This window comes from Oncorhynchus keta, chromosome 18 (assembly GCF_023373465.1).
Source record: "Oncorhynchus keta strain PuntledgeMale-10-30-2019 chromosome 18, Oket_V2, whole genome shotgun sequence".
NCBI classification, from domain to species: Eukaryota; Metazoa; Chordata; class Actinopteri; order Salmoniformes; family Salmonidae; genus Oncorhynchus; species Oncorhynchus keta.
The window spans coordinates 52730348-52742146 of NC_068438.1; the positions used below are offsets into that span (position 1 = coordinate 52730348).

Here is an 11799-nt window from a genome sequence, read left to right on the forward strand (position 1 = left end):
TGTGAAAAACCCAGCAGCGTTGCAGTTCTTGACACAAACTGGTGCACCTACTACCGTACCCTGTTTAAATATATTCTCCCTTCTTTAACCCGTCTCCTCCCCTTCATATACGCTGATAGAAGTGGATTTAACAAGTGACATCAATAAGGGATCATAGCCTTCAGCTGGACTCACCTGATCAGTCGATGTCATGGCAACAGCAGGTCTTTGTGGCTTGGTGTACTGTGTAGTATATCATTGATGTTGGTTCAGGTTTGATATTTGAAATTGTAGCTGTATTGTAACCTACAGCAGTAGACTGATATTGTATAGTAACCTACAGCAGTAGACTGATATTGTATAGTAACCTACAGCAGTAGACTGATATTGTATAGTAACCTACAGCAGTAGACTGATATTGTATAGTAACCTATACTGCTGCTACTCTCTGTTCATCATATATGCATAGTCACTTTAACCATATCTACGTGTACATACTACCTCAATCAGCCTGACTAACAGGTGTCTGTATATAGCTACATGTACATACTACCTCAATCAGCCTGACTAACAGGTGTCTGTATATAGCTACATGTACATACTACCTCAATCAGCCTGACTAACAGGTGTCTGTATATAGCTACATGTACATACTACCTCAATCAGCCTGACTAACAGGTGTCTGTATATACTACCTCAATCAGCCTGACTAACAGGTGTCTGTATATACTACCTCAATCAGCCCGACTAACAGGTGTCTGTATGTAGCCTCTCTACTGTATATAGCCTCTCTACTGTATATAGCCTCTGTACTGTATAGAGCCTCTCTACTGTATATAGCCTCCCTACTGTATATAGCCTCCCTACTGTATATAACCTCTCTACTGTATATAGCCTCTACTGTATATAGCCTCCCTACTGTATATAGCCTCTCTATTGTATATAACCTCTCTACTGTATATAGCCTCCCTACTGTATATAACCTCTCTACTGTATATAGCCTCCCTACTGTATATAGCCTCTCTACTGTATATAACCTCTCTACTGTATATAGCCTCACTACTGTATATAGCCTCTCTACTGTATATAGCCTCTCTATTGTATATAACCTCTCTACTGTATAGAGCCTCTCTACTGTATATAACCTCTCTACTGTATAGAGCCTCTATACTGTATATAGCCTCTCTACTGTATATAGCCTCTACTGTATAAAACCTCACTACTGTAGATAGCCTCACTACTGTATATAGCCTCTCTACTGTATATAGCCTCACTACTGTATATAGCCTCTCTACTGTATATAGCCTCCCTACTGTATATAGCCTCTCTACTGTATATAGCCTCACTACTGTATATAGCCTCTCTACTGTATATAGCCTCACTACTGTATATAGCCTCTCTACTGTATATAGCCTCCCTACTGTATATAGCCTCTCTACTGTATATAGCCTCACTACTGTATATAACCTCTCTACTGTATATAACCTCTCTACTGTATATAGCCTCACTACTGTATATAGCCTCACTACTGTATATAGCCTCTCTAATGTATATAGCCTCTCTACTGTATATAGCCTCTCTACTGTATATAACCTCTCTGGATAAGAGCGTCTGCTAAATTACTTAAATGTAAATGTAAATGTACTGTATATAGCCTCTCTACTGTATATAGCCTCTCTACTGTATATAACCTCTCTACTGTATATAGCCTCTCTACTGTATATAGCCTCTCTACTGTATATAACCTCTCTACTGTATATAACCTCTCTACTGTATATAGCCTCTCTACTGTATATAACCTCTCTACTGTATATAGCCTCTCTACTGTATATAACCTCTCTACTGTATATAACCTCTCTACTGTATATAGCCTCTCTACTGTATATAACCTCTACTGTATATAACCTCTCTACTGTATATAGCCTCTCTACTGTATATATACTCTCTACTGTATATAACCTCTCTACTGTATATAGCCTCTCTACTGTATATAGCCTCTCTACTGTATATAGCCTCTCTACTGTATATACCCTCTCTACTGTATATAGCCTGTCTTTTTACTGTTGTTTTATTTCTTTACTTACCTATTGTTCACCTAATACCTTTTTTGCACTGTTGGTTAGAGCCTGTAAGTAAGTATTTCACTGTAAGGTCTACTACACCTGTTGTATTCAGTGCACGTGACAAATAAAACTTTGATTTGATTGGTTGGTCCTACGTCAGTCAGTGGAAGCCTCGTGGTCTTGGTCTCTCACGTCATCTCCTGTACGTGAGCTGTGACATCACTCCAGGCCACTTATTCCCTCTCCCCCTGGTGACACGTGTCCCTAGCTGTGTGTCCTGCCGTCCTAAAATAGGCCCTCTGTAACATAGAAATATAATCTAGAGAATGGGCCTCCTTATTCGAGTCAAATTGCCAGGGTTAGACGTTCTAAGCCCCTTCTATAGATTCTATTTCTATGCTCTGTAAGCCCAGGATCAGGCCTCCTGCAGTGGCTCAGCGCAGAGACCAGGGGGATTGAAGGTGTTATCCACTTAGCCTACTCCTCCTCCCTCCCTCCTCCATTCAGTCTCCTTTCCCTCCCCCTCCTCCATTCCGTCTCCCTCCCTCCTCCTACTCCTCCATTCCTTCTCCCTCCTTCTCCTCCTCCTCCATTCCCTCTCCCTCCTTCTCCTCCATTCAGTCTCCTTTCCCTCCCCCTCCTCCATTCCGTCTCCCTCCCTCCTCCTACTCCTCCATTCCTTCTCCCTCCTCCTCCTCCTCCTCCATTCCCTCTCCCTCCTTCTCCTCCATTCAGTCTCCTTTCCCTCCCCCTCCTCCATTCCGTCTCCCTCCCTCCTCCTACTCCTCCATTCCTTCTCCCTCCTCCTCCTCCTCTTCCATTCCCTCTCCCTCCTTATCCTTCATTCCGTCTCCCTACCTCCTCCTCATCTTACATTCCTTCTCCCCCCTCCTCCTCCATTCTTTCTCCCTCCTCCTCCTCTATTCCGTCTCCCTCCCTCCCTCCTCCTCCTTTTCCTCTATTCCGTCTCCCTCCCTCCCCCCTCCTCCTTTTCCTCTATTCTGTCTCCCTCCCTCCCTCCTCCTCCTTTTCCTCTATTCCGTCTCCCTCCCTCCCTCCTCCTCCTTTTCCTCTATTCCGTCTCCCTCCCTCCTCCCCTTCCTCCTCCTCCATTACTTCTCCCTCCTTCTCCTCCGTTCCTTCACCCCCCTCCTCTTCCTCTTCCATTCCTTCTCCCTCCTCCTCCTCCTCCATTCCATCTCCCTCCCTCCTCCTCCATTCCATCTCCCTCCCTCCTCCTCCATTCCGTCTCCCTCCCTCCTCCTCCTCCTCCTCCATTCCGTCCCCCTCCTCCTCCTCCTCCTCCTCCTCCATTCTGTCTCCCTCCCTCCTCCTCCTCCTCCTCCATTCTTTCTCCGTCCTCCTCCATTCCATCTCCCTCCCTCTTCCTCCATCCCGTCTCCCTCCCTCCTCCTCCTTCTCCTTTCCTCCTCCTCCTCCTCCTCCTCCTCTATTCCGTCTCCCTCCCTCCCTCCTCCTCCATTCCATCTCCCTCCCTCCTCCTCCATTCCGTCTCCCTCCCTCCTCCTCCATTCCATCTCCCTCCCTCCTCCTCCATTCCGTCTCCCTCCCTCCTCCTCCTCCTCCATTCCGTCTCCCTCCCTCCTCCTCCTCCTCCTCCTCCTCCATTCTTTCTCCGTCCTCCCCCTCCATTCCATCTCCCTCCCTCTTCCTCCATCCCTTCTCCCTCCCTCCTCCTTCTCCATTCCGTCTGCTTCCCTCCTCCTCCTCCTCCTACTCCTCCATCCCGTCTCCCTCCCTCCTCCTCCTTCTCCATTCTGTCTCCTTCCCTCCTCCTCCTCCTCCTCCTCCTCCTCCTCCTCCTCTATTCTGTCTCCCTCCCTCCTCCTCTTCCATGGGAGGCTCCATTCCATCACCCTCCCTCCTCCTCTTCCATTCCTTCATCCTCCTCCTCCTCCGTTCCTTCTCTCTCCTCCTCCTCCTTCTCCTCCCTAATTCCTTCTCTCTCCTCCTCAATTCCTTCTCTCTCCTCCATCATTTCTTTATTTTTAAAAAATGTAAGGGGTAGATCAGCTTTAATATTGCAGATAGATTGTGGCTTCCAAAATGTTACTAGTCAAAAGTTTGACCACACCTACTCATTCAAGGGTTTTTCTTTATTTTTACTATTTTGTACATTGTCGAATAATAGCGAAGAACTCAAAACTATGAAATAACACATATGGAGTCATGTAGTAACCAAAAAAGTGTTAAACAAATCAAAATATATTTTAGATTCTTCAAAGTAGGCAGGAGGAATGCACTGACCTTCAAGTCTTAAAGTAATGATAGGCTGTCATTTCTCTTTACTTATTTGAGCTGTTCTTGCCATAATATGGAGTTGTTCTTTTACCAAACAGGACAATCTTCTGTATACCACCCCTATCTGGTCACAACACAACTGATTGGCTCAAACGCATTAAGAAGAAAATAAATTCCACAAATTAACTTTTAACAAGGCACACCTGTTAATTGAAATGCATTCCAGGTGCTCTACCTCATCAAGCTGGTTGAAGGCAAAGGGTGGCTAATTTGAAGAATCTCAAATATAAAATATATGTATATTTGTTTAACACTTTTTTTTTTTTGGTTACTACATGATTCCATATGTGTTATTTCATAGTGTTGATGTCTTCACTATTATTCTACAATGTAGAATAAGGAGCAGATGTATCCAAACTTTCACACTGAATCTTTCAACTATCGAACCGGACCTGAAATGATTGGCTCCTTTTTGGAATCTTTCAACTATCGTACCGGACCTGAAATGATTGGCTCCTTTTTGGAATCTTTCAACTATCGTACCGGACCTGAAATGATTGGCTCCTTTTTGGAATCTTTCAACTATCGTACCGGACCTGAAATGATTGGCTCCTTTTTGGAATCTTTCAACTATCGTACCGGACCTGAAATGATTGGCTCCTTTTTGGAATCTTTCAACTATCGTACGACCTGAAATGATTGGCTCCTTTTTGGAATCTTTCAACTATCGTACCGGACCTGTAATGATTGGCTCCTTTTTGGAATCTTTCAACTATCGTACCGGACCTGAAATGATTGGCTCCTTTTGGAATCTTTCAACTATCGTACCGGACCTGAAATGATTGGCTCCTTTTTGGAATCTTTCAACTATCGTATCGGACCTGAAATGATTGGCTCCTTTTTGGAATCTTTCAACTATCGTACCGGACCTGAAATGATTGGCTCCTTTTTGGAATCTTTCAACTATCGTACCGGACCTGAAATGATTGGCTCCTTTTTGGAATCTTTCAACTGCAAGAATCAGTTCCTTAGAAATGATTTTCAGACTCCTTTTTGGAACCCTCCTCATGTTGTTTGACACCACATGGACTATGATTGGCTCCTTTCCCGGAATCTGTCAACTATCGGAAGCAGCCCTGTAATGTCCTGTAGCTCCTTTTTGGAATCTTTCAAGTGGTCGGAAGCAGCCCTGAAATGATTGGCTCCCTTTTTGGAATCTTTCAAGCGGTCGGAAGCAGCCCTGTAAATGATCCTGTAGCTCCCGGAATCTTTCAACGGTCGGAAGCACCTGAAATGATTGGCTCCCGGAATCTGTCAACTATCGGAAGCAGCCCTGAAATGATTGTAGCTCCAGGAATCTGTCAACTATCGGAAGCAGACCTGAAATGATTGTAGCTCCAGGAATCTGTCAACTGGTCGGAAGCAGCCCTGAAATGATCCTGGCTCCAGGAATCTTTCAACTATCGGAAGCACCTGAAATGATCCTGGCTCCAGGAATCTGTCAACGGTCGGAAGCAGCCTTGTAGTGTCCTGTAGCTCCAGGAATCTGTCAACGGTCGGAAGCAGCCTGAAATGTCCTCTATTGCTCCAGGATTAGCAAGGGTTTTCAACTGTCGCCTCCGGACCTGAAATGATTGGCTCCTTACAATACAATCCGATGACAACAGCTAGTGCACAGCAACTGAGGCTAATGATTGGGGATCCAAAATCCAATCTTTCAATCTAACTTGGCGAGGAAACCTGTGAAATGAAAAACATTGGCTCCTTTGTTGGAATCTTTCATCTTATCGCATGACCTGAAATCTAGTGCCCTACTCCTTTTGGAATCTGTCCTCTTATCTTGTGCCCTACCTGAAATGATTGCCCTACTCCTTTTGGGTCTTTCCCACTTATCTAGTGCCCTACCTGAAATGATTGGCTCCTCTTTGGAATCTTTCCCTCTTATTTAGTGCCCTACCTGAAATGGGTCTGTCCCTTTTTGGAATCTTTGCCCTACTCCTCTAGGGTGTGCCATGATTGGCCCTACCCTTTTTGGAATCTTTCAGTCTTATCTAGTGCCCTACTTTCTAGTGCCTGAGCCAACCTCTTATCTAGTTATTTGACACCTATGGACTCTGGGTCTGTCACTCTTACCTAGTGCCCTACTCCTCTAGGGTGTGTCACTCTTATCAGGTGTTCTACTCCTCTAGGGTGTGTCACTCTTATCTAGTGCCCTACTACTCTAGGGTCTGTCACTCTTATCTACTCCTCTAGTGCCCTACTACTCTAGGGTCTGTCACTCTTATCTAGTGCCCTACTCCTCTAGGGGCTGTCACTCTTATCTAGTGCCCTACTCCTCTAGTGCCCTACTCCTCTAGGGGCTGTCACTCTTATCTAGTGCCCTACTCATCTAGGGGCTGTCCCTCTTATCTAGTGCCCTACTCCTCCAGGGCCTGTCCCTCTTATCTAGTGCCCTACTCCTCTAGGGTCTGTCCCTCTTATCTAGTGCCCTACTCCTCTAGTGCCCTACTCCTCTAGTGCCCTACTCCTCTAGTGCCCTACTCCTCCAGGGCCTGTCACTCTTATCTAGTGCCCTACTACTCTAGGGTCTGTCCCTCTTATCTAGTGCCCTACTCCTCTAGTGCCCTACTCCTCTAGTGCCCTACTACTCTAGGGTCTGTCCTCTTATCTAGTGCCCTACTCCTCTAGGGTCTGTCACTCTTATCTAGTGCCCTGTAGCTCCTCTAGTGCCCTACTGTCTAGCGTGGTCCTCTTATCTAATGCCCTATTCCTCTAGTGCCCTACTACTCTAGGGGTATGTCCCTCTGTATCTGTGCCCTACTCCTCTAGTGCCCTCTGTCTAGGGTGGTCAATCTAGTGCCCTACTACTCTAGGGTCTGTCACTCTTAGGAATCTGTCCAGGGCCTGGTCTTATCTAGTGCCCTAGCCCTCTAGTGCCCTCCCTCTAGTGCCCTAGGAATCTAGTGCCCTACTCCTCTAGGGTCTGTCCTCTTATCTGTGCCCTACTCCTCTAGTGCCCTCTGTCTAGGGTCTGTCACTCTTATCTAGTGCCCTACTCCTCTAGTGCCCTACTCCTCTAGGGTCTGTCCTCTTATCTAGTGCCCTACTCCTCTAGTGCCCTACTACTCTAGGGTCTGTCCCTCTTATCTAGTGCCCTACTCCTCTAGGGTCTGTCACTCTTATCTAGTGCCCTACTCCTCTAGTGCCCTACTACTCTAGGGTCTGTCCCTCTTATCTAGTGCCCTACTCCAATATGCCCTACTACTCTAGGGTCTGTCCTCTTATCTAGTGCCCTACTCCTCTAGGGTCTGTCACTCTTATCTAGTGCCCTAAAATCCAAAGTGCCCTACTACACTAGTGCCTGTCCCTCTTATCTAATGCCCTATTCCTCTAGTGCCCTACTCCTCTAGTGCCCTACTACTCTAGGGTCTGTCCCTCTTATCTAGTGCCCTACTCCTCTAGTGCCCTACTCCTCTAGGGTGTGTCACTCTTATCTAGTGCCCTACTACTCTAGGGTCTGTCACTCTTATGTAGTGCCCTACTCCTCCAGGGCCTGTCCCTCTTATCTAGTGCCCTACTCCTCTAGTGCCCTACTCCTCTAGTGCCCTACTCCTCTAGTTCCCTACTCCTCTAGGGTCTGTCACTCTTATCTAGTGCCCTACTCCTCTAGGGTCTGTCCCTCTTATCTAGTGCCCTACTCCTCTAGTGCCCTACTCCTCTAGGGTCTGTCACTCTTATCTAGTGCCCTACTCCTCTAGGGTCTGTCCCTCTTATCTAGTGCCCTACTCCTCTAGGGTCTGCCACTATTATCTAGTGCCCTACTCCTTTAGGGCCTGTCACTCTTATCTAGTGCCCTACTCCTCTAGTGCCCTACTGCTCTAGGGCCTGTCCCTCTTATCTAGTGCCCTACTCCTCTAGGGGCTGTCCCTCTTATCTAGTGCCCTACTGCCTCTAGTGCCCTACTACTCTAGGGTCTGTCCCTCTTATCTAATGCCCTATTCCTCTAGTGCCCTACTACTCTAGGGTATGTCACTCTTATCTAGTGCCCTACTCCTCTAGTGCTGTCTCCTCTAGGGTTGTCACTCTTATCTAGTGCCCTACTACTCTAGGGTCTGTCACTCTTATCTAGTGCCCTACTCCTCCAGGGCCTGTCCCTCTTATCTAGTGCCCTACTCCTCTAGTGCCCTACTCCTCTAGTGCCCTACTCCTCTAGTGCCCTACTCCTCTAGGGTCTGTCCCTCTTATCTAGTGCCCTACTCCTCTAGGGTCTGTCCCTCTTATCTAGTGCCCTACTCCTCTAGGGTCTGTCCTCTTATCTAGTGCCCTACTCCTCTAGGGTCTGTCACTCTTATCTAGTGCCCTACTCCTCTAGTGCCCTACTCCTCTAGGGTCTGTCCCTCTTATCTAGTGCCCTACTCCTCTAGTGCCCTACTGTCTTTCCTCTTATCTAGTGCCCTACTCCTCTAGGGTCTGTCCCTCTTATCTAGTGCCCTACTATCTCTAGTGCCTCTAGTGCCTACTCCTCTAGTGCCCTACTACTCTAGGGTCTGTCCCTCTTATCTAGTGCCCTACTCCTCTAGTGCCCTACTCCTCTAGTGCCTGTCCCTCTTATCTAGTGCCCTATTCCTGTCACTATGTGCCCTACTCCTCCAGGGCCTGTCCCTCTTATCTAGTGCCCTACTCCTCTGTGCCCTATCTAGTGCCCTACTCCTCTAGTGCCCTACTCCTCTAGGGTGTGTCACTCTTATCTAGTGCCCTACTACTCTAGGGTCTGTCCCTCTTATCTAGTGCCCTACCCTACTCCTCCAGGGCCTGTCCCTCTTATCTAGTGCCCTACTCCTCTAGTGCCCTACTAGTGCCCTAGTGCCCTACTACTCTAGTTCCCTACCCTCCTCTAGTGCCCTACTCCTCTAGGGTCTGTCACTCTTATCTAGTGCCCTACTCCTCTAGGGTCTGTCCCTCTTATCTAGTGCCCTACTCCTCTAGTCTGCCCTTATGTAGTGCCTCTAGGGTCTGTCACTCTTATCTAGTGCCCTACTCCTCTAGTGCCCTACTCCTCTAGGGTCTGTCCCTCTTATCTAGTGCCCTACTCCTCTAGGGTCTGTCCCTCTTATCTAGTGCCCTACTCCTCTAGTGCCCTACTACTCTAGGGTCTGTCACTCTTATCTAGTGCCCTACTACTACTATTCTATTTGTCTCGTTAGATTATTACAACTAATTAGCAACAGAATCCATAATTAAACACATTAAAATGCATAATGTGTTAAGTTTGTTCCTAATAGAATACGATATCATGACTAATGGTTGTCTTTCTAAGATGTTGTGTTAAAGTACAGAAGGCCAAAATCATAGAAAAACAGATTGTAACCAAGCTCAAGATAATCAAGTCTTACTAAAGCCCGACTTTATTCATTAGCAATTGTGTGTTGCACAACACTCAGTCTTTCCTGTTTTTTTTCCTCTCTCTCTCTCTGTCTCTCTGTCTCTCTCTCGTAGAGTCGCGTTCGGCTGTCCTTCAAGAGGCGTCCGCCCACACGGCAGCACCGGCAGTCGTGTGTCGAGGAGGGCGTAGTCTCCGAGGGAGGGGTTGTGTCCCAAGGTAACCAAGACGTCCCCCAGGTGAACGGGGCCGAGGACCAGGTGTTTGACCAGACAGAGGAGGGCGGGGAGAGGGACGAGGAGACCCAGGGAAGCACCCCGTCTCACCCAGACACTCTGACAGAGACTGGAGACAATGACAGGGACAGAGAACAGGCCAAAGAGGACAACGTTCTGGAGGAGGAGACAGGAGAGGCAGCCCCAGCCACCCAGGATGGGAAGGAGGAAGCTGGGGAACAGGCGCTAGGTGAGCCCCAGGCTTCAGATTCTCTGGAGGCCATAGAGGAGGAGGAAGGGTCTTGTTGCTCTTATGGAACAAAAGGAGACAACAAGCAAGCAGACGAACAGGAGGATTCAGCTCAGCCTCGGGAGAGGGATGAAAACCTCTGAACAATGTTCACAAATCACTGTTAAAGAAATCATTACAATCAGTCATTGTGTGAGTCCCACGTGGCACCCTACTGCTTTATAGTGCACTACTTTTGACCAGAGACCTGGTTAAAAGTAGTGCACTATATAAGGAATAGGGGTGTCATTTGGGATGCATGCTCATTAATTATGAAACTAGCTTGTCTTCTAAGAACCCTCGTTGGACATTCTGTATCCTGCATAATCTTGGTTCTAAAGAACTAAATCTTTCCTTGCTTCACCTGTCACATTGACTTGTGTCTGTTAGCAGTGTATAGACAATCCTCTGCTTTGTGTTCTATCAGATACTGTTGGAGGTGATACTTTCTTGTTTCTGCAGCAGTTTGAAGTAATAATTATCTTTATAGTATTTGGCCCAGGTGTCTCACCTGTCCTGGTTACCTCTCACCTCTCCTGGTCATCTCTCCTGGTCAGCTCTCACCTCTCCTGGTCACCTCTCACCTCTCCTGGTCACCTCTCACCTCTCCTGGTCATCTCTCCTGGTCACCTCTCACCTCTCCTAGTCACCTCTCACCTCTCCTGGTCACCTCTCATCTCTCCTGGTCACCTCTCATCTCTCCTGGTCACCTCTCACCTCTCCTGGTCACCTCTCACCTCTCCTGGTCACCTCTCACCTCTCCTGGTCACCTCTCATTTCTCCTGGTCACCTCTCACCTCTCCTGGTCAGCTCTCACCTCTCCTAGTCACCTCTCACCTCTCCTGGTCACCTCTCACCTCTCCTGGTCACCTCTAACCTCTCCTTGTCACCTCTCACCTCTCCTGGTCACCTCTTCTGGTCACCTCTCCTGGTCACCTCTCATCTCTCCTGGTCACCTCTCACCTCTCTTGGTCACCTCTCATCTCTCCTGGTCACCTCTCCTGGTCACCTCTCCTGGTCACCTCTCCTGGTCACCTCTCACCTCTCCTGGTCACCTCTCACCTCTCCTGGTCAGCTCTCCTGGTCACCTCTCACCTCTCCTGGTCACCTCTCACCTCTCCTGGTCACCTCTCTCACCTCTACTGGTCGCCTCTCTCAACTCTCCTGGTCACCTCTCCTGGTCAACTCTCACCTCTCCTGGTCATCTCTCCTGGTCAACTCTCACCTCCCCTGGTCACCTCTCATTAGAGTGCCATTTGGTACGCAAACCTGTAAATACAATGGTATAAGGAGCTAACAGCCAACCACACAGACCATCTGACAAGCTAAATGAGAATTAGTTTCCAAACGTTCTTTCGTCCTCAGTCATCAAATTATATTTGTAACCCCCCCTTTTTTTTGTAATTTCTCAAGGTGTTTTTTTGGGAGGTTTTACGTACTGATTCTGTTTATCAATCGTTGTGTAGATTCAAGTTTAGACGGTTTTTTTTGTTGCTTTTCAACACTGTAAAATTACAATGTTAGTGTTTATTTGACACAGGAGAGTGACAGATATATAGGCTTATATTGTATAGGCTGAATCTATGGCTCTGGTCCGTAGCATGTGAATAA

General features: G+C 47.4%; 1 protein-coding gene and 1 long non-coding RNA gene across 11 annotated transcripts in view; one reads left to right on the forward strand and one right to left on the reverse strand.

Moving 5' to 3' along the window:
• The window catches only part of zgc:153184 (uncharacterized protein LOC751652 homolog), a 103009-nt gene extending 92064 nt beyond the window's left edge, over positions 1–10945 (forward strand). For both annotated transcript variants that reach the window (XM_052468832.1, XM_052468831.1), the window contains exon 6: positions 9801–10945. In XM_052468832.1, coding sequence (XP_052324792.1) covers positions 9801–10292 — 492 coding nt within the window. In that variant the 3' untranslated portion in view covers positions 10293–10945. The remainder of the gene's footprint in view (positions 1–9800) is intronic.
• LOC127908978 (uncharacterized) lies at positions 10622–11415 on the reverse strand. 9 transcript variants are annotated; one of them, XR_008069372.1, is made up of 5 exons: positions 11277–11415; positions 11165–11210; positions 11019–11058; positions 10819–10958; positions 10622–10765 (listed from the first exon to the last, which is right to left on the reverse strand). It is a non-coding gene; the product is annotated as an uncharacterized LOC127908978 (long non-coding RNA). The 9 variants fall into 9 exon arrangements; XR_008069373.1 differs by lacking the exon at positions 11165–11210 and having other exon boundaries at positions 11019–11098; XR_008069367.1 differs by lacking the exon at positions 11165–11210 and having other exon boundaries at positions 11019–11164.
• Positions 11416–11799: the final 384 nt, after the last annotated feature.